We start from the raw sequence: 21,343 nt of genomic DNA, 5'->3' as shown, positions 1-21,343 counted from the left end.
ACACACACACACACACACACAGGCCTTTAAAAGGCATGTAAAACGGCCTTGCCTCTCTAATTGGCGGAGGCCTGTGATTGGCTGCTGGATATGTGCCAACAACCAGTGAGAGGTCTCGATTAAAACCATGAATCCGAAAAACAGCAGGAGAACCGAATGTGTGTGTGTGTGTGTGTGTGTGTGTGGTCCCTTCACAAAGAGCACAAAAGAGTAACACACACACACACACACACAATTACTCCAGCAATGGCTGCATAATTAAAGTCTACATTTACCATAAAACCTTAAATGAATAAAGTATGTGAAATATCCTGTGTGTGTGTGTGTGTGTGTGTGTGTGTGTGTGTGTGAGCCACATGTGTTAGAGTCATAACACTCACAGTAGGAGGTTTCAAAGCCACAATGGTCCTTGTAATGTAACTGCTGCTGCATACATGAAATGCTCGACACACCTTCGTAATTACACACACACACACACACTTGGACAATGAACGATTACACACACACACCCGGTGGGTGAATCGACCCTTGTGGGTCACTGCGGCTTCTAAGGCAACAAAAACACAACGATTGTTGTTTTCAGACGGTTAAAGACGGCAGAAATCTCCCTAAATGCGACACACTGTTCCTTTAAAGGTTCTCCGGGAGGGCGACCGCCACCAGCAGTGAAAAGGACTCCATGGAGACGTTCAGGTCAGAAGTTCCTCGTGTGAAAACACACAATTGACTGAAAAAAGGATCCTGACGGATTGCAGCTTTAACGTCGAGGAATTTATGTGATGACATCCTTTAAAAAAAAGGTAAGAGGACGAGACGTCGCAACACACGGACACCGAAACTTTAGTTTGATGCACAATTGGAAATGAAAGCGTGATGGAAACCGCAGTCCGACACACTAACATGTGGAAAATACATCTCACACACACACACACACACACACACACACACACACACACACACACACACACACACACACACACACACACACACACACACACACACACACACACACACACACACACACAGAGAGTAGGTCAGCAGATTAGAGCAGACTAGGCCTATGCTGAGGTCAGGGAAACAGTCTTAATGTTAAGTGGTCGAGAGTGGAAACCGAGCAGTGGAGCAGAATCTGCACCGATGTATAGCTCTATTGTAACACACACACACACACACACACACACAGCCGTCAGAAACACACAGATGCAAAAAATATTTGAGTGATTACAGGTTTAAGGACGAAAACAGTCTGAGAAAACAAGCTCCGTTAAAATGGATTCGTTTTATGAAATCTAATAATCGCAGCAATAAAAACATATTGAAATAATGTTTTCACTGTTTCCTGTCTGACGTCTGAACCCACTTTTGCTGCTCGCATTCACAGAGGTGAGTGGAAGGATATGAGACAGTGTGTGTGTGTGTGTGTGTGTGTGTGTTTAGCATTAACTCGAGGATGCAAAGCGTGGAAGAAAAGAAGGAGCGTTACATTCAAATAAAAGGATTTAACCCGACAGGATATTGCATCATGAAGCTGGCCGGCATCCCAGTCGTCTGATTGGCCGCTTCCCTCACCGTGCACCGAACATGCAGTCCACGCCGAGTTGACTTTTACTGCGCCGGCTTCAGGAATTACACATAAACTGAACATTTAATTAAAAGGAATTACAACGAGGACGACGGAGGGGAAAAAAAAGAGCAATAAAATTAGCGAGCAGCATGAGGAGGTCGGATTAGAGCGGAGAAGTAGGATGAATAAAAAAAGGAATAACGTATTAAAGTAAAGCAGACCGGAGTCCTGAAGTGAGGGAATGAATTAAAAAAAAGGGAGAAAAACATATATGAACAAGAAAGAGTCAATAAAGGGTTGAAGTAAATGGATTTGGAAACGTTTTTGGCTGGAAACGGTTTTCCAGCTTTCTTTTTTTCTCTCTTTCCGAAAGCGAGTCGACATTCCACAGGCGTCTAATGCATCAGGACAAGGTAGGAGATGACACACACACACACGTGTGCAGGGAGGCAGAATATCACGCGTTAGCTCGCACGAAATACACAACGGACGGAACGAAAGGGGGAAAAAAGCTCCTTCACCGCCGGTCAGTGAAGGTCGTGAACCTGAGGAGTCTGGACGGGTTTTATTGCAGCGAGGTGTAAAGGAAGTAGCGAGGGCTATGTTTTATTTTGAAGGCCGGGCGGCGGAGAGCGGCAAGTCGTCAGATGAGGCGATACCTGGGCGAGATGCGGAAGGAAAGGGGTTTGAATCCCACGTTGCCGTAGGCAACCAATTGGAGAAACCGGAGAAGCGACTCGCGGCAAAAATATGGACAACAAACATCAGAAACGGTTTGTGTTTGAATCACATTTTGTCTTTTGTGTAAAAAGCCGAACGGGAACTTCCACAAAGATACGAGACGAGAAACCGCCGTCATCGCCGTGGGCTAAATACACAGGCTGAACCTCAGCGGGACGCTAAGTTAGCTTAGCATCAAGGCTCCCGCTGTCGAGGCCGACGAGACAATGAACAATGGAGCTGCTCTCAAACTCTGTGGGCACTTTATACATTTATAGAGCAATCATCACAGTACGAAACTCACTTCACCATCTGGGATGTTGTGCAACGGTGACTCCCAGAGAGCGACCGTAAAAAATAAAAAAAAAACACGGGAGTGACTCCAAGCTAAAGGCTGCTAAGCTAATCCCGGCGCTCAAACCAGATCATGGATGGACGATGATGCAACAGCAGCGTAAACTAGATCGCCAGAGAGGATCATCTCACAAACGCCGTGACGCGTTTCAAAGATGTCGTTTTCTACTCCTGTGAGGGTGAAAAAAAAAAAACACACCGACAAAGATGGCCACGCCCATGAAAGCGCACACTTCATTTCACTTCAACGCCGCGTTTTACTGTCGGCCCCCGCAGGTCGTTAAGGGCCGCCTTTAACGAGCCAGCCGGGGTTCTTCCTTAACGAGACGAAATAAAAAGTCCCTGCGATGCCGCCTGAAATCCTATTAGCACCGACGCTAATTTGTTATCAAAACGTCCCGCTGATATTTGGTAAAAAAACAACAAAAAAAACATGTGGGTGTGTGATGAAAGGCCACACACGCACATTAACAACCAGCACAAACGCAACAATAGAAGTCAAGTAATACCAAGCTGAACAAAGACGGGCCATTGTTTGGTTTGTTGGAGTGTGAGACAGGACAAAGTTACAGCTCCCACAATGAAACACACACACACACACACGCGTCACGGCGGTGCCTGATGAGCTCGGTAAAAGCACGACAAACAGGGCGGTTGTTGTTTTGTTTTTCTATGTCACCTTGACCTGCTCGGCTTCCTGTCCCAGGGCAGGAAGTGGACGAGCCGGGTCGTACCCCCTCCCCCGTCCCCAGAGTGCGTAGCGCCACGCACTCCAGGAGTGACATCCGTCAGAGGCCTTGAAGACGCGCGGGCGTTTCTCACACCTACCGGCGGTCACAATGTCGAGGGCGTTTCCTTTAACGGTCCCCTCAGAATACGTCCGGCCGTCCGTCCGTCCGCCCTTCGGCTCTCACGCTCCTCGTCCTCGTCCTCCCGCCCCCCCACGGGCTCGCCTTCCTCGTAACTCCTCTTTCGGGAGGTTTGCGTCGACCTCTGAGCGAAGGTCGGGGGGCGTCTGCAGGGGGGACGGAGACGTTTAGAGAGGGGCACCCTGGGAAAATACAGGAATGTGTTGTGAGAAGATGTGCGCAGGATGATTTGATCTCTTTTTAATAATAATAATAATAATAATGCTGCAGAGGGCGTTAATTCAAACACAAGTTTCAGCCGAATAATCAGTCCGAAGCTCTCAACTTCCCCCCCCCCCTACCTGAGGCTTCACACACGGTGACCAAACACCTCAGCAATCTGCTGATTAGCATCTTGTTAAATTATACTGCTTTTTCCACGGAGCTGTTGGACTGCATTCCTCGCTGCTAGTTAACGCGAGGACTAATGAGGGGAGCGCGGCGTGTGAAATGAGTTTACTGCCCCGGTGTTGGTGGTATACGGGCCGCGGGAAAAAACAAAAAACAACTGGGCCGGAGATGGCGGTCGCTCTCGAACACGGGAGACTCTTGGAAATAAAGTAATTTATCGTGAAAGAAAACATTTTAGAACATGAAAAACACCAATTAAATGAAATATGATTGTTGAGAGATGTATTTCTTTACTTTTTCACTAATGCATTTAATTCACTTAATTTTGTCACCTTTTATACTAAAAGGAACTTCAAACTATGGAAGACATCCTCAAACAAATTCCAAATTAAGTTCTTTACAATGAAGCTGTGAAACGAAGCGAGTGACGCGGCGGTGAGCGTGACGTCACACCCAATCAGCGGACTGCTGCTAGCTTAACGTCCACTGTTAGCCGGAAGCTCTTTTAGCCTAATTATGTGATGTCCGTGGTGCTGCGGTGTATTTATTTCGCGTTAAACCACATTAAGGTATGAAATAAATGAAATAAAGTGTCTGCGGGTTCACGGTGCTTTAAGGGGGAGAGTGAATTACCGTAAGAGTAGATTTATCCGGCGCGCCGCCGCACACCTGTAGCTGAGAACGACTCCTCGGCTCCGTCGGAGCCCCGAGGCATCACCAACAGATCGACGATCGATTCACCCGCACGAGGATCGGCTATCGGGCCTGGCTGCGTGCAGCGATATTTTAACCTTAGGACCCATGTTGAAACTTTTTCAACTATTTCTCCTTTTTGAAAGATGCCAAATGTTGTTCTTTTTTTTGGAAGCCACTAGATTTTTCTACTCTTTTAACAGATAATTCGGAGATAATCCAGATGTACGTGTTCTTAAAAATTTATTGTGATTAATTTTAATGTTGTTATATTGTGTTTATAAGTAATTCCGTTAAGAGACAAATAAAACAAAAATCCTGTTCTTATTGTTTTCAGTTTTCTGCTGGAACTGTTTATTCCCTACTGACCAACTTCAATGAGGTTTTAAATGAAGGACTTTTACTTTCACGACGTGTATTACTGCTTTAATAAAATACCTAAATACTTCTCCCACCACTGGCCCGATGTCAATAGAATGTAGTAATTGATTTTTAATACATTTCATCCCATAAAAAAAAACACGTAAACCCGAGTTAGAAGGCCGAGGTGTCAGCGCTTAACTCACATCTGTACACATGTGAACCTTTGTGCGCGTGTGTGTGTGTGCGGTGAGTGCACGCAAGCTGATACCATGTGTCTGCACATGTGTGTGTGTGTGTGTGTGTAAGCTGATATCAGCGGCCTGAACTCTGGCAGTGTGAAACACAGACTCACAGGTACAGACGGGGCTACTGTGGTTTTTACTCGCCGCGAGTGTTTGATGTTGTAGGCCTGCTCGCTGCCGCACATGTGTCCGTGTGTGTGTGTGTGTGTGTGTGTGTGAGGTGATAATGAAACATCTAGAATCCTGTTCGCCAGGCTCCCCTCCGGCCCTTTTCCATCACGTCTGGGGAATCAGGTGCACTTTGACCCCGTCCACGTTCAAAGCCGCCCTAAACACACACACACACACACACACACACACACACACACGCGCGTAACGCACAGATGCACGGCGGGCTTTAAACTACACGTTGCTTCCGTCAGAGGGCCTGATTAACGTGGCAGTGAGATGAGGCCTCTGGACGAGGCGCGCGGCGGAGGCCGGAGGGTGGAGAGGTGGAGGCGATGGAGGATTCAGGCGTAGTGCTGCTACGTGAATGAGACCAGACAAAGCAGGAGAATAAAGCGTGTTCGGAGAGTGGCTCAAGTTGTTGATTATTACAAATCTGTTGCGTCTCCATGACAACACGTTGCCATGGAGACGCAGAATCACAAGGTCGAAAACTCATTTTCAGGTTTCCTTGAGATTTTCAACGCCGCTTTGCGGATTGGAGTGAAATCAATACATTTGGGCCACAGAGGAAGTGATAAGCGTCGAAAATTACCAGAGGGAGGAGGATGAGTCAGGGCAGGGTGAGGAGGAGGAGGAGGAGGAGGAGGAAGACGGACAGACCACCGCCACGGCCCACCCACACTGCACTAACTCCACCCACTCCGTGGTCAGAGGTTCACCTGCAGTTCACGGTGACCACAACAACCCCCCCGAGAAAGAGAGGTTACGGGACGCCAGTACCGGGAGGGAAGGAAGGGAGGAAGCAGCAGATGGGAGGGAGGAGAGGTGGGAGAAAGCAAAGCAGTAATTTAAGGGTTGCGGGAGCTCGAGAGACGAATCGGTCAGAGCGGGTTTCCAGTCCGACTTCTGTCGACGCTGCAGGTTCGCACCGAGGTCACACGGCTGAAACGCACACACACACACACACACAGATGGGCTGCATCGAGGGTGTGCCGGGGCCCAGAAAAAACATGGCCAACTAAACCAGAATGAATGACCGTAACGACAGAGGTTTAAGTTAAAAGCCTTCTTCTTCTTCTTCTTCTTCTTCTTGTTGGAGCGCCGGCCTCTGATTGGCTGGGGAGTGCGTCTCATTTTCAGATATAATTTGGAATGCTGAGATTTTCTGAAAGAAATAATCTGCAGCTCTTGCAGGTACTGTGTTGGAGTATTTAAAGCTTTGAGGTTAAAATATTCTGCTCTAACTGACTCACTTTCACCCGGGAGGCCGCTGTCCTTAAAAAAAACGGTATCTCAAATGAAAAACAATGGATGTAGACTTAATAATAATGACATTTTAAATGGAATAAAACACTTCAGAATTGCAGTTTTATTGATAATATTGACATAATGCAGTGCAGAGTATTGCTTATTGTAGATATGAGTTCAAATACATGGTCTGTTTCTCCTAAAATACATTCAAATATCAATACTGTCAGTCATGTTCAACTTCCTTTTACAGTAACAACAGAGTTTGACACGGCGCATTGGATTTAAAACCAATTTGTTGGCACTTTCCGGTTTTATAGTTCCAAATGCAAGTTTTTAGCGATTAGTAAACATGCCCTTTGAGCATATGAAACATAACTCTGGAGACTTCTCTGAGTGAATACAATGAGTGAATACATTCTCTCTCTGATATTTTGTGAAATATTCCTCTCCTGTCCAGAGGCATCAAATAACCAAGCAACCCCCCCAGTTCAGTAATGCACATTTAACATTGTTTGATAAATATGTTTAAAACGGCCCTTTGGTTAATTAGTGAACTCTTTACTTCTGGACAGAGTCGAGCGAACTGTTTCCACCCGTTTCCAGGCTTTATGCTAAGCTAAGCTAAGAGGAGCTCAGTGGGATGGACATTTGGTCTAAATGTCAAAGTATTCCTTTAAAGAGACATTTCCACAAGTCAAACTTCACTGAGACGGCGACAGGCTTCGCAAAGGCAGCAACCAGCACAAACTACGTCAAGATAAACTGAGTTAGTGTTACCGGATGTAAAGGCAACAAAGCGGGAGGCTGAAGGCCCGGTGCATTCACTGACAGGGATCACATCGGGAAAACACAGCTTCTTTTACCAAAAAAGGGCAGGCGAGGGCACGATTGTCACATCAAGTTGTTCAATGATCGTTGATTTACATCAGCAGGACGTACGGGAAGTAAAGCTCTTTTAAATACATAATATAATATATGTAATAATAATGTTCAGGCATCCCGACATGAAACCAAGAAGGGGGGAAATAACCGAAGAACATCCTCTAAAGGCGAAAAGAGGAAGTTAAGGAGACGCAGAGGGAATAAGGAGGGAGACAGAGAGGGAGGACAAAAAAGGAAGGAAGGAGAAAGGAGAGAAATGGGAAAGACATCTCTGCTTTCTGACTGCACCTGAAGGCAGCACACAGGGCCGCAAAGACGATCGTTCATGCAGGTTCTTCACAAAGACTTTTAGAGAGCTAAAACATGCCGAGGATGCATCCAGTACAGTGAGGAGGGTCAGCGAAGGCACACACACACACACACACACACACACACACACACACACACACACACAGATGAAGCACTGAAGTTTACTCACAACTCCAACAAGATCACAAAATCCATTCAAAGAAAAGGAAGGAGAATAAATCAGTTCAGTTTAGCCCGATTTCTAACTGGACGTTGTTCTTTAGCTCGTCTCTCTTTTCTCTCCACTTTCCTCGTCGCTCCATCATCACCTTCATCATCATCATCACCATCATCACTGTGCAGCCTTCGCTGGCCCAAAAGGCGCCACCATCCTCATGGCGGCGTAGTTCTGGAGGACGGAGAGGACAACACATTCAGGATGTTACTACTTGCTTTGTTTTCCTTTCCTTGGGGGTTTTGGTTGTAAGCCTAAAACAAATTTCGCAACTTGCCGGGAAGGAGTAGAGGAAGACGCCGAGGAAGAGGAGGAGGAGGAAGAGAACGATGCCGATGAGGATGTAGCACTTGAAGCGCCTCCACAGGATGAACCTGAGCGTCTTATAGGGGGAGGAGAACCACAGGAAGGAGGTCTCTGGACGCCTGGGAGGAGAGAGGAGGATGAGAAGAGGTGTGTGTGTGTGTGTGTGTGTGTGTGTGTGCGTGCGCGTGACACCCACTGAGGCTCCTCCAGGTGAGGGTTCATGTTGGGTTCGTCTCTGCCGACGCCGGCGGGCCTCTCCTCGTGCTCCTGCTCCGTCACGATCTCCAGAGACATCTCCACCTTCCCCTGAGACAGAGACGTCGACATCCGTCAAGGTCCCGACAGGATGCGGCGCCGGTCGAGCCAACGGCCGTTGTGTTTTTCTTTTTTTTCTCTCTCTCTCTCTCACCGCCACGATCTTCTGTCCGTTCTGCTCGCAGGCGCAGGGCCACCAGCCTTTCACCGTCTTCTGCTCGAACAGAGACACCGGCGGCCCGGCCGGGTGCTCCAGCAGCCGCAGGTCGCACTTCTCCGCCGACTTGGACGGACGCGGCATGCGGTTCAGGTCCATCGTCAGGTGACCTGTGTGGGTGGGGGAGGCAGGGGGGGGGGGGGGGGGGGGCACATTCGGCGGGCGTGAAAGGTTTGAGTGAGTCGGCGCCACAGCTGGATGGTTTTGGGGGCAGAAGCGCCGGCTGGTGCACATGGCAAAGATTTAAAGCCTCAGGACCTCCGTGTTTAACGGTAGTTAAAAAAAAAACCCACATAGGTGCTTTATGACCCATTTCCCCCCCCCATCTAATAAACATAAATAGACTATTTTAGGTTTGCAGAGCTCCACGGCTCATGCACACCGTTTCCTCCGGTTTTCATGGTTGGTGGCGTGAGTCTGTCAAACAAACATCTGGATGGAGGACTTTCATTTCTAATGATTTAATCCCGTTTGAAACGATCTGCTTCGAAACAACATGAAAACGAGAAGTGAGAAGTTTGTTCCTATTTAAGTGAGATAAAAGATGGAAACCGCTCTGAGAGGCCGTTAGCGGGGGTTCGATCCTCGGGATGGCGGGCAGATGAACGGCCTGGGGGGAGGGGAGGGGAGGGGGGGGGGGAGTTATTCCAGGCGTGGGGGGTGAAGGAAAGGCAGAATTTTGACAGCTTGAAAAGCGAAAAAGTGCCAACACGGTGGAAACGAAGGGCGTTAATTCTAAAGATAAATGTTATCGCAGTAGTTTGCCCGTTCGCACATGTCGGCGGGGGGGGAGGGAGGGGGAGGTGGGGGGGAGTCAGGGTTACTGAGCGTGAGGGGGAGGTGGAACAGCAGCGGCGGATGTTTTACCGAGGTAGTCGTCGAAGGAGAACTTGTCGTTGTCCCAGATCTGCAGGGTGAGCTTGGGAGCCAGTTTGGTCTCGGCCTTATCCAGACTCCAGAAGTGTTCCTGCACACGCACACACACACACGCACACACCAAACACACGCACACACACGCAGTCAGCGCGGGTTCTACATATTGGCATCGAGCTGCGAGACAGCATCTGATCCCGCGTCACCTTTGTGCTAATCGTTCCATTCCCTCACTCGCTCCTCTCCACCCCGCGTGACACTTATGTTGATTCAAAAGATATTATTATACATTCTCACACCTGGAATAAACACGCGGGGGAAATATCAAGAAGTCAGGGAGATTTTTAAAGCGGGGCATCAACGCGACGGACTCTTTTCAGGGCCTTTCTGTCGCGTTGACCTTTGGACAAACCCGAGAATTTAACCTCACGACTCACGACTTTCCCCCTGCGGATCTTCCTCCGACTCTCGGCGTCTGCATGTTTAAATGACTCCCGTCTGCCGCCTGCGTTATGACCTCACGCTCACTCCCTGAATCATGCGCTCACACTTCGTGACAACACACACACACACACAAACACTGAGCGTAAACACGCTACACCCTGCTGCTGTGTGTGTGTGTGAGACTATATCTACAGGCCGTGTCCAAGTCCATTAAGTTATCACTCCACAGCTGTCCGAAGCAGAGGGCGGGACGCTGTGTGTGTGTCTGTGTGTGTGTGTGTGTGTGTGTGTGTGTGTGTCTGCTCCCTGCAGTATCTAATAACATCAATCAGCCTCTTTGTTGCCAGACGTCTAAGAGTTCCTTCATTTGACCCCGTTTAAATCGTCTCATTGACATTATAAGGTGCGTCGGCGCGTCCCGTCAGGCGGGGGGGCGGCGGCGGCGGGGCGTTGGGGGCCTCACCTTCCGGTCGACCACGCACAGCTGCTCGGCGGGCAGATAGTGGAAGGGGAACAGGAACCTGTAGTTGAAGTTCCCCTCGCCGGCCAGCGAGCGGTAGTGGACGTCGGTCTTCTGCTTGTTGTGCTCGTGGCCGTCCAGCCAGCTGCAAGACACGCAAAAACGCACGCGCCATCAGCCGTCGGGGGGGGGGGGGGCGGGGCGGGGGAATGGCGGGCGGAGGGTTTCGGGGGGGGGGGTTTACCTCTTGACGTAGATGTCGCTCATCCTCTCGCCGCTCACGCTGACGTCGTCCAGGAGGACGTCGCTGGTGTTCCAGATGATGCAGCGCAGGAAGAACCTGGACGAGGACAGATCGCGCTGATTGACAGGCCGATTGACCGACGTGCTGACTGACAGGCCAGAGGACTGACAAACGGCGAAGGGATTGATTGGCTCTAATCACGTGACTGAGGTTTTTGCGTGTCTCGCGGCGGCGCGCTCCTACTTCTTAGCCTTGCGCGGCGTGACGTTGAACGGGGGTCCCGGGGGTCCCTGCGATCCGGGGAACAGGTCCACCCACATCATCAGCCGCCCCTGAAGGAACGGCGGCAACGACCGAATCAGACGACGGGACAAGGGGCCCCGCCGAAGAGGGGCGGCGGTTGTGCGTGCGTGCGTGCGTTACCTGCTCCATGTCGGGCTGGAGGGGACTGTACAGGACTCTGGTCTCCACGTGCTCCGGGACAAATCCCAGCTTCCTCAAGATGAGGAGGGACAGCCGCTCCTTCAGTGGACCCAGGTGCCGTTTGGACACGTTCTTGTCCTCTACTGACACACACACAGATGGAGGGTGAAGGCCGGGACACTGGGCGGACTGGGAGGAGAAATTACTCACACAAATACACTTTACATCAGCTGTTTATTGGCGAATCCAAGCAAAATATCAAAAGTTTATGAACTTAAGAGTCACCTTGAGAGGGGAGACGGGACAGACTGAGTCGGGGGGATGAAGAAGGATGGAGGGAGAACAAATACAGAGAAGAGAGGGGAAGGGGAGGAAGAAGACTGGTGAGACAAAAGGAGTGGGCAGGGGAGAAGGAGACAGAGGAGGAGAAGAAGTGATGAGGAGAGGATAGAAAGGAGGAGAAGACGGCATGGAAACACTGAGGAGTGGAGTTGAGGGGAGAAGGAGGAAAGGAGACGAAAGGAGAATGAAGAGGAAAAAGGATGTGAGTCGCCGGCTTAAAGGAGAAGAAAAGAAACCGGGAGAAACAGAGAGAAGCGGCGTCATAGGAAAGAGAAGGAAGGCGACGAGACGGCGTTGGAGAAAAGTAAAAAAAAAAAAAAAAAGAAAGCAGAAGAAATCAGTGAGGAAGACGAGCGCGGCCTCTCGGCCAATTAGCGACCGCTTTTGACGGACAGCAGGCTGACGCACGGTAACCGCGGCAACTGTGGAAAGAGAACGCGGCCCGGCGCTCCCCGCTAACCTAGAGACGACCGCGGTGTTGACATTGGCTTGGACACGCGCACGCACGCACGCACACACACACACACACACACACACACACACACACGCGCACACACACTGAGTTCTACCATAAATCACCAAAACAGGAACCATTACCAACATTGCAGCAGCCATGGAGCATGTGTGTGTGTGTGTGTGTGTGTGTGTGTGTGTGTGTGTGTGTGTGTGTGTGTGAAAATGAATCTATAATATTCATCTCGTCGCTCTGCTCTTCAGGTGGTCCTGCGGTTTAACTCCCCCGGTTACTGCCCCCCCCCCCCCCCTCCCCCTCTGCTCAGAAGTTCTGCAGTTTTAGCAGCAGAGGAGAAGATGATGGAGGGAATAATGATGGAGCCACAACCGAGAAGGAAGGGGGGAGAAAGAAGGAAAGGAAAGAGGGAAGGAAACTAAATCAGAGAAAGAAAGAAGGGGACATATGGAGGAAAAAAAGGATGGAGGGTACAAGACGAGAAAAGAGGGAAACAAGGAAGGTAGTGAGGAAACGAAAAGAAAGAACAGAGACAATAAAGGAAAAGCAGATATTTGAAGTATGGAAGAAATCCGACTGATCGTATGGAGACAATGAACGTCCCCAAAAACTTACCGTCTTACATCAAGAACAACGAGACAGAGAAAGTGCCAGGTTCAAAAGTTGAGAGGGAGAGAGAGAGGGAGGGAGAGATGGAGAGAGAGGGGGAGAGAGATGGAGAGAGAGAGGGAGGAAGAGAGAGAGAGAGAGGGAGGGAGAGATGGAGAGAGAGGGGGAGAGAGGGAGAGAGGGAGGGAGAGATGGAGAGAGAGAGGGAGAGGGGGGGGGAGAGAGGGGGAGAGGGAGGGAGGGAGAGATGGAGAGAGAGGGGAGAGAGATGGAGAGAGAGAGAGAGAGATGGAGAGAGAGGGAGAGATGGAGAGAGAGCGAGAGAGGGAGAGAGGTAGAGAGAGGGGGAGAGGTAGAGAGAGGGGGAGAGAGAGAGAGAGAGAGAGATGGAGAGAGAGGGAGAGATGGAGAGAGAGCGAGAGAGGGAGAGAGGTAGAGAGAGGGGGAGAGGTAGAGAGAGGGGGAGAGAGAGAGAGAGAGAGAGATGGAGAGAGAGGGAGAGATGGAGAGAGAGCGAGAGAGGGAGAGAGGTAGAGAGAGGGGGAGAGGGAGAGGGAGGGAGGGAGAGAGGGGGAGAGGGAGGGAGAGAGAGATGGAGAGAGGGAGAGATGGAGAGAGGGGGCGAGGGAGGAAGAGAGAGAGGGAGGGAGGGAGAGAGAGAAGGGGAGGGGGAGAGAGAGGGAGGGAGGGAGGGAGAGAGAGGGAGGGAGGGGGAGAGGGAGGGAGGGGTGGAGCTCAGTGCAGAGTGATTTATTTGCTGTGACTCTACTGAACGTGGATGATATAAATGTGTGGATTTCCATTAAAGTAGCTGTGTGTGTGTGTGTGTGTGTGTGTGTGTGTGTGTGTGTGTGTGTGTACTCAGTGGCGCCAATGACGGCCGAATCAAAGTACCCTGCTGGCTTTCCAGCACTTACTCTCCCAACGCGGACACACACACACACACACACACACACACACACACACACACACACACACACACACACACACACACACACACACACATTGAAGAAGAAGTCGTGGTCCAAATGTAATGAAGAAGAAGAGGAAGAGTTCACGCACCACGCAAGCAAGTACACAGAGTACACACAGAGTACACAGAGCACTTTGTGTACTCTGTGTAGACGCGCGTGTTTACGACCCGACCTCCGGTTTCCTGTCCCTCCTCCGCCAGAGCCAGCGACGCTGCCCAGGCGGATTGCATCATGGGTAAACCCCGGAGTCGGGTTGGCGTTTCTCACCCAGGTCGGCGGCGGTGTACCGGTCTCCCCTGAAGTGCACCGCGTCCTCCTGGTAGACGGGCTTCCTCAGGCTCCGGCGCTCACACACTCGGTGCAGCAGCTGCCGGGGCGTCAGCTGGTCGCGCCACTGGTTTACCCCGGACCTGATGGGGCGAGAGACACACAGGGAGAGAGAGAGAGAGAGAGAGAGAGAGGGGTGTTAAAATGAATCCGACCAAGCAAAGAGAAAGATGGAGCTCGTGCGCTGTGATCGGGCGGCGGCTCACACGCTGTAGGACTGCGGGAGGCCGCAGGCGGCGCCGTGCCGGGACAGGAAGCGGTTCTCCAGGTCGATCAGCGTCTCTCCGATCTTCTCGTCCTTGCGCAGCATGTCGTGGTCGTACAGCATCACCCGGAGGTCCTTCTCCATCGGGAGGGAGCAGTGGAGCTCGAACATCCTGGAGGGGACAGAAAAGAGGTCCCGGGACGGAAGCAGATCAGGGTCTGATCTCGGGTATTCGCCGTCGCGGTGGCGTCCCCCCCCCAGAAAAAAAACGTCCAGGGACATCAGCTGGTATCAAGACATCAGATCAGAGAATGCTTTAGGGGCGGGGCTACACACAGATTGACAGGTCTCCATTACAGGGAGCGTGCGTTCTTCTTGTAACTTTAACACCTTTTACACTTTGTTTCCTTCGTGAGGACGAGTTGATTGTGACGTTTTAGACGAATAAATATGAACAAAAAGGCCTAAAAAAAGCGTCACGTCTGCAGGGATTGTCGAGCTGACCACTGAGAGGACGTGTAGCTGCTGACACGCGGATCGGTGTGTGTGTAGCGACCCCTACTGGCGTGAAAGGGAGGAAAGCGACTCTAATGGGGGGGGTGTGGGGGGGGGGGGGGGTCTGCAGAGCACAAACCCGTCAACCTGTTGAATTCAAACGTGCAGTCAATCGGTCGCTCACCGCTTTATGACGTCTTCGTGGGAAAGGAGCGACTTGGTTTATTGCGTTCCATCCCTCGTTTAACAGGTTAAATGAGCATAAAATAGGGTTTTCCTGCAGCGCAGCAGCCTGATTTACTGCTTTCAAAGTCTCCAACGTGAACCACGGCGAGGAGTCAAAGGGGAGGCTTTCTCTGTAAGCGCTTCGCACCTGGAACGCCACCTCCTCACTCAATAAATAAGTGTGTTTCTGAAGGTGGAGGGCGGCATGTGGAGAAATATTAACAATGTACACAAGCAGACTCATAAGACCTCTGTGGGTTGATAGGAATAAAAGGAGATATGGGATAACGGGACTTAATTGTTAGAATTAACTCTAAGGAACTGAAAATCAACATTCAAAACTCGGACAACTCCAACAGTAGCGACCTGTCAATCACAGGGCAGCCCCGCCCCTTAAGCATGTGTTTGACTGTAAATGGAGTATAATTTACTGAATGAACATCATGCTGCATTAGACTAGAAACAGATGTCATAAACTCATGTTTGCCGAGGGAATAAAGTCATTTTCTAATAGACTTCTATGGGCCCGGAGGAGTCGCCCCCTGCTGGCCACTGCACAGAATGCAGCTTCATTGGACCGGGTTGAAGAAGGTGCGATCACATACTTTCCAAAGACGGGGTCCAGCGTGCAGGGGATGTAGTTCTCATGGTCGCTGATGGTCTTTTTGCCCAGAGTGATCTTCACGTAGGGGTCACACTGGAAGCACACGACTCGTTAACTCATCTGCCCCCCCGCTGCGTTTCACCTCGTCTCTCTCCTCACCTTCCCGTTGGCGTCTTTGGGCTGCAGCCCCTGAGCCTGGACGACGTACACTCGGACCAAACACTCCTCGATGCCGTTGGGAGGCAGCTTCCTGAACTGCCTGGGGGGCGCGGGGTCGGCGGGGTCGTCCGGCAGCGTGTAGATCTTAAACATACCCTGGTCGCGGTAATGAGGAAAACACGATGAACACAAAAACAGGGGGCGAGTCCGATCGCCGGACGAAAAGGCAAATGTGACCGAAGGAACGTCCCGCTTGTGTGTTCTTACCTTGAACTCCCCCACCACCGAAGGGTCCTCGCCTCCCTCCTGAGTCTTTCCTCTCTGCAGCTGGAAAGTCTGACAGAAATCGGAGAGGCCTTCGAAACCCTCGACCTTCTCCAGCTCCCGATCGTACACCTGAGGAAAGGGGAGGCGAGGGGGGTTAACGAGACGCACAAACACGAGAGAGAGGGAGACCGGGGGGGGGGGGGGGCAGACGGACGGATGAGAGAGTGAGTAAGGGCAGAAAAGGGCTGGAGGACGAGACGTTCGTGGGACCAGTGTGACGCCGCCGGTATCAGAGGCAAAGGCCACTCGGTCACACATGTGCACCGTATCCAGGCTGTCAGGAGCACAGAAAGATTCATTTTTTATCATCACGGGTGTTTGTCTACACCAGTCACACACACTTTCCCTCAATTCTTTTCCCACCACAGAAGAAGAAGTCGCTGAGGAGGACTCTCAGAGGGCGAGCTGGAAACAGTGGTTCGCGTCAGCATGAAGGGATTACTGATCGGGACCACAAAATGATCACAGAGAGCCTCGAGAAAAAAGGAGCAAAAACATTTAAAAAACCCACTAAAAACCACCCGGATGACTTCAAGGAGACATGAAACAAATAAAACAGACAAACAAGCAACCGCGAAATGATCACAAAGGGACTCTGAGGATACGCAAATGCCAAGTGACAATAGATGGATGCAAAACAATCGGAGATAAAAGAAATGAACGCAAAAACAAAACTAAAGACGCCAAAAAAGATGCTGAGCAAATGAAAATAGACATTTACAAAACAACTTCAAACGATCCAAGACTTCGAAAAAAGAGACACAAAGGAGCCAGGAAATAACCTCATGGAGGTGCAAAACGGAAATAAACAGAGACACAAACAACCCAAAATGACAACAAAAACAAATAAAGCAACCACACTAATATTTAAAAAGTACTTTGAATTGAAAACAGATCAATAAGATTAATACGTCCTCAGTTGGGATACTCGTCTCTCATCGAGCTTCTGCTGCGTCGCCTCTTTAAATAAACAAAGATGGGGAGTCAGCAGGAAAGGGGGGGGGAGGGGGTGGGGGGGGAGGACATACACGGCCTGAGACTTGGGTGGAGATAGGGTGAGGGAGTCGGAAAAGCAGGGCGAGGACGGAGGACCGGGAGAGAGACGGGGAGAGAGTGATGATGTAAACCAAAAGGGAGGCCTGGAAACAGCGGTTCATTTCACTGGAGAACCGAAGCCGTCAGCGAGGGAGGGGGGGGCTCAGACCGAGGGAGGGGGGGGCTCACACCGAGGGGACCGGGCCTCGCAGGCTCCGTTTAGAGACGCTTAGATCAGTTGTGGGGGACCGAGTCGTCCAATCAGGCGTCTCTGGGTGACGTCGGCGTGGACAACGTGCCGTCGGTGAAAAGGAGGCGCTGAGTTCGAGGAGGTCGGGATGATGATGCAAACGAAAGACAAAGTCTGGAAACACCCGCTCGCTGGACTTCAACAGACACACAACCCCCCCCCTGCACCAGAGCCAGCGCCGGGGGGGGGGAGGTGGAAAGGGAGGCGAAATATCGCTCTCTTTGCGTCGCATGCGGAGACACAAGCGTCCTCCGAAGGAAGGGAGACGGCTCTCCGATGTGAAATGTCTCTCAGGGGTCAGAGGGCTCTTTTTGGAAAAGGCCATAAACAAACCCTGACATGGTGACTCATCTGTTTGGGCACCAGACAAAAAAGACGGACGTGCGCTACGAGGTCCCGCGGGAGGGGAAAGGTCGGCGCTCGGGGGCCGAGAGAATCGGGGCGAGGGGCGCAGGGCCGCGTGGGCGAGGGGGGGGTGAGAAGGCAGACGGGGTCGATCCCTCGACCCGCCCCTCCCCCCCGGTGGGAGCGCCCGCCGCGGGTGAGTCACCGGCCCGGGGACGTCACGTCACGGCGCCTGGGCCGCGGCGGACGGGTGAGGAGGAGAGAGGGGGAGGACTGACGCAGCGGATCTGGCACGAGCGCAAACGTGTGAATTAAGCGCTGAAGTTCAGAGGAAAACATTTTGGGAAAATGTCCTAAAAATGTGTTTAATCTGATTTGACTAAAGATTTACAAAGTCTTTTTTTTTTTTTCTCACCTGCAGCGTGTCGAAGCCTCTCTCCAGGTACGTCCCGTACTTCTTCTTCTCTCCGGTCGAGGCGTAGAACTTGCTCCACCAGTCCATGAACTCCTCTTCCTGTTGGTCACAGATTCAGAGGTCAGAGGTCAAATTAGGACGACGGTGTAAGGACTTTAGGAGCCACTTGAGACATGAAGTGAATGCGTTTGGATTTAAACTCCACGTGTTTTCATACAGTCTGATGAAAAACGACCTCCTCTCAACCAACCGCTACGTGGCTTCTGAAATGACCCCTGCGATGACCTTTTGAACCGTACGGCCCACTAATAAAGCCCCGCGGCGAGGCCCCCCCCGGCAGTACACTCAAGTGAAGGAATAAGCTGCTTTTCAGGATTTTTCCAATGATCGCATGACCATGGCGAGCCAGCCAAGCCACGTCAGCACGAGTAAAAATGCCCCTGGTGGCTCCCTGGCACGGGGGTCACGGTGCGCGGGCGCCGTGAGGCAATGGAAACGGGCGCCATCAGGTTGCAGAGGCACAAAGCGCACAAAAGCAATACGGACATTAGCAGGAACGCTGCAGCCAAAGAAATGTATGTTGATGTACGAATGAAAAGAACCCTTACGCCGCTTTTCCATTGGTCTGACACACAATGTCCTTTCCGCTTGTTACGGTTTATTAATGACTTATTAAGGGACGACTCGGCAACACTCAACAGCGGCTCGGGTTCAGGCCTCGCCAGCGTGCAGTTTCTCAGAGAAAAGCACGGGCGAAATGCAGCGATTGCACGTGAAAAAGAGGCTTCATGACTTTTTTTGCAAGCATTCTTGCAAAAAAAGCGTCAAAGTAAAAAAAAAAGAACTGTGACAATATGTCCGATATGATGAGACAAACTCACCCATTGTAGCATCTAGTGTCGGCGTTAAAAGAGAAGTCACAAGTCAGTTCATTCCCTCGCACACTTCACCGGTAATCAATGCAGACGCACAACGCTAACACATGTTTTTTATGGTTTGGACACGAGATATTTTGATTTATATATGATTATTTTATTCATTTTTTTGGGGGGGGGGGGGGACTTCTTTAGAAGAAACCCTGTTTTGTGTTTTATCAAGCATGAAGCTGCCTCATCCATCAAGTTTACTAAAACTCTGTTCACATTGGCAACGTCTAACGCTGTATTTAAAAAGTATTTTCTCACAGAAATAAAAGCGCTGTGTGTGTGTGTGTGTGTGTGTGTGTGTGCGCCTGTGTTGGCTCTGACGCAACGAGGGAAACAACGACTACAAAGATGGGGAATACCGAGGGGACAGATCAACTAGCAGCCCGTCACACACACACACACACACACACACACACACACACACACACTCACTCAATCCCCGCCCTGCAACCTTCAACCCTCCGAGGACCACTCCAGCTTAAACATGACGCATGCACCACTTTTTCCTTTGTGTGTGCTTTAATGTGTGTGTTTGTGTGTGCTTTAATGTGTATGTTTGTGCGTGATTTAATGCGTGTGTGTGCATGCTTTAATGTGTGTGTGTGTGTTTTAATGTGTATGTGTGTGTGTGTATATGTGCATGCTTTAATGCATGTGTGTGTGTTCATGCTTTAATGTCTGTGTGTGTGTGTGTGTGTGTGCATGCTTTAATGTGTGTGTGTTTTAATGTGTGTGTGTGTGTGTGCATGCTTTAATGTGTGTGTGTGTGTGTGTGTGTGTGTGTGTGTGTGTGTGTGCATACTTTAATGCGTGTATGTGTGTTCATGCTTTAATGTGTGTGTGTGTGTGCATGCTTTAATGTGTGTGTGTTTTAATATGTGTGTGTGTGCATGCTTTAATGTGTGTGTGTGTGTGTGTGTGTGCATGCTTTAATGTGTGTGTGTTTTAATATGTGTGTGTGTGCATGCTTTAATGCGTGTGTGTGTGTGCATGCTTTAATGTGTGTGTGTGTGCGCGGGCATGGTTTAATGCGTGTGTGTGTGTATGTGCATGCTTTAATGTGTGTGTGTGTGCATGCTTTAATGTGTGTGTGTGTGCGCGGGCATGGTTTAATGCGTGTGTGTGTGTGTATGTGCATGCTTTAATGTGTGTGTGTGTGTGTTTTAATGTGTGTGTGTGTGCATGCTTTAATGTGTGTGTGTGTGTGCATGCTTTAATGTGTGTGTGTGTTTTAATGTGTGTGTGTGTCTGTGTGTGTGTGTAGGCATAAATGCAGAACAAACGTGCTCTTATGGCACATGGTTGGTGTGGAATCCCCTTTCTCCTACTTCCCACGGACACACACACACTGCATGGCATGGAAAAGGGCATCACATGGAGGGCATGACACACACACACACACACACACACACACACACACACACAAAGTGTCTGGTGCGTGCTAACGTGACCTCAGTGTGCAGCCGCTGCCCAGTTGTGTGTGAAGGTGTGTTCACTCGAGCCCGCGGCTCCTGCCGGGCCGCGTCGAGGCCGGCGGTGGGCGCGCGCCAGCGTGTGTTTAGTGCACGCGCGGCGGTCTGCTCGGGGTGTCGCTGCGGTCTGCAGGCTGTCATTACGCCCCGCGGGGGAAAGCCGGGCTAACCAGAACCCAGGCGGGCACTGCCAGGAGCCCCGAGCGGGCTGGGCGAGGAGCTTCGGAGGGGAAATCCCGTCCGCGGGGGGCCGGCGCGGGAGGTCAGAGGTCAAAGCGGCAAACCGTGATGCTGGATAGAGAAAGTTAATTCTCGCAGAAAAAAGTCGAAAACTACCACTCCGTTGTTGTGGTCGCCACGGTTACAATAATAACTACCGCTCATTTCAGTTCCCCGAATAACGCCACATAGCGATATTTAGCCTAATGAAGTAGCTTTGCTGCCTAAACGTCATCGAGGATTTCAGGTTACGCAACCTAACTTGACTTTTGTAGGAAAAACGGATAAAAAACACGAAAAGGTTTTAAGTGACACCGACTGCTGCCAAACCTACGGAGGAGGAGGAGCGAAAAAAGGCTGCGTTCCTCAGACACCACTGAAGAAGAGCCGCGGGCCTCCCCGGCCCGGTCGAGCGTACTCGGGGTCTTGAAATGTGGACTTTTTGGACCTTTCGTGTGTCATTCCCTCCAGCTGTGGTTTCAAGGCGGAACACCGAAACCACGAGGAGAAAGCGGTGGCATTTCACATGAATAAATGTATTCTCTTCGATCGCCAAGCTTTTCCACCCGCCGTCGTTTCTGTGCTCGTTTTGGAATCGAAGTGAAAGAAAAAAAAAGGACTTCATCTTGACATCGCGGTGCCATTTAAATCAATGGCGATATTGTTGCATGAAAACATTCAGATGGTCACTCGTAACAGTC

At 50.6% G+C, this 21,343-nt stretch overlaps 1 protein-coding gene across 16 annotated transcripts in view; it reads right to left on the bottom strand.

The window, feature by feature from the left end:
* Window positions 1-6,700: 6,700 nt before the first annotated feature.
* Window positions 6,701-21,343, bottom strand: part of LOC144394851 (dysferlin-like) — a 38,814-nt gene continuing 24,171 nt past the window's right edge. For 8 of the 16 annotated variants that reach the window (XM_078098047.1, XM_078098056.1, XM_078098049.1 and 5 more), the window contains 15 exons: window positions 18,026-18,124; window positions 15,921-16,049; window positions 15,654-15,809; window positions 15,496-15,587; window positions 14,172-14,342; window positions 13,906-14,048; window positions 11,245-11,387; window positions 11,065-11,153; window positions 10,822-10,917; window positions 10,581-10,722; window positions 9,668-9,767; window positions 8,738-8,910; window positions 8,525-8,634; window positions 8,300-8,447; window positions 6,701-8,196 (listed from right to left, as the gene is read on the bottom strand). In XM_078098047.1, coding sequence (XP_077954173.1) covers window positions 8,140-8,196; window positions 8,300-8,447; window positions 8,525-8,634; window positions 8,738-8,910; window positions 9,668-9,767; window positions 10,581-10,722; window positions 10,822-10,917; window positions 11,065-11,153; window positions 11,245-11,387; window positions 13,906-14,048; window positions 14,172-14,342; window positions 15,496-15,587; window positions 15,654-15,809; window positions 15,921-16,049; window positions 18,026-18,124 — 1,848 coding nt within the window. In that variant the 3' untranslated portion in view covers window positions 6,701-8,139. The remainder of the gene's footprint in view (window positions 8,197-8,299; window positions 8,448-8,524; window positions 8,635-8,737; window positions 8,911-9,667; window positions 9,768-10,580; window positions 10,723-10,821; window positions 10,918-11,064; window positions 11,154-11,244; window positions 11,388-13,905; window positions 14,049-14,171; window positions 14,343-15,495; window positions 15,588-15,653; window positions 15,810-15,920; window positions 16,050-18,025; window positions 18,125-21,343) is intronic. The other 8 variants (XM_078098059.1, XM_078098058.1, XM_078098062.1 and 5 more) reach the window with 2 other exon arrangements.

This window comes from Gasterosteus aculeatus, unplaced genomic scaffold (genome assembly GCF_964276395.1).
Source record: "Gasterosteus aculeatus unplaced genomic scaffold, fGasAcu3.hap1.1 HAP1_SCAFFOLD_62, whole genome shotgun sequence".
Taxonomy (NCBI): Eukaryota; Metazoa; Chordata; class Actinopteri; order Perciformes; family Gasterosteidae; genus Gasterosteus; species Gasterosteus aculeatus.
This window is presented reverse-complemented; position numbering and strand designations above follow the sequence as displayed.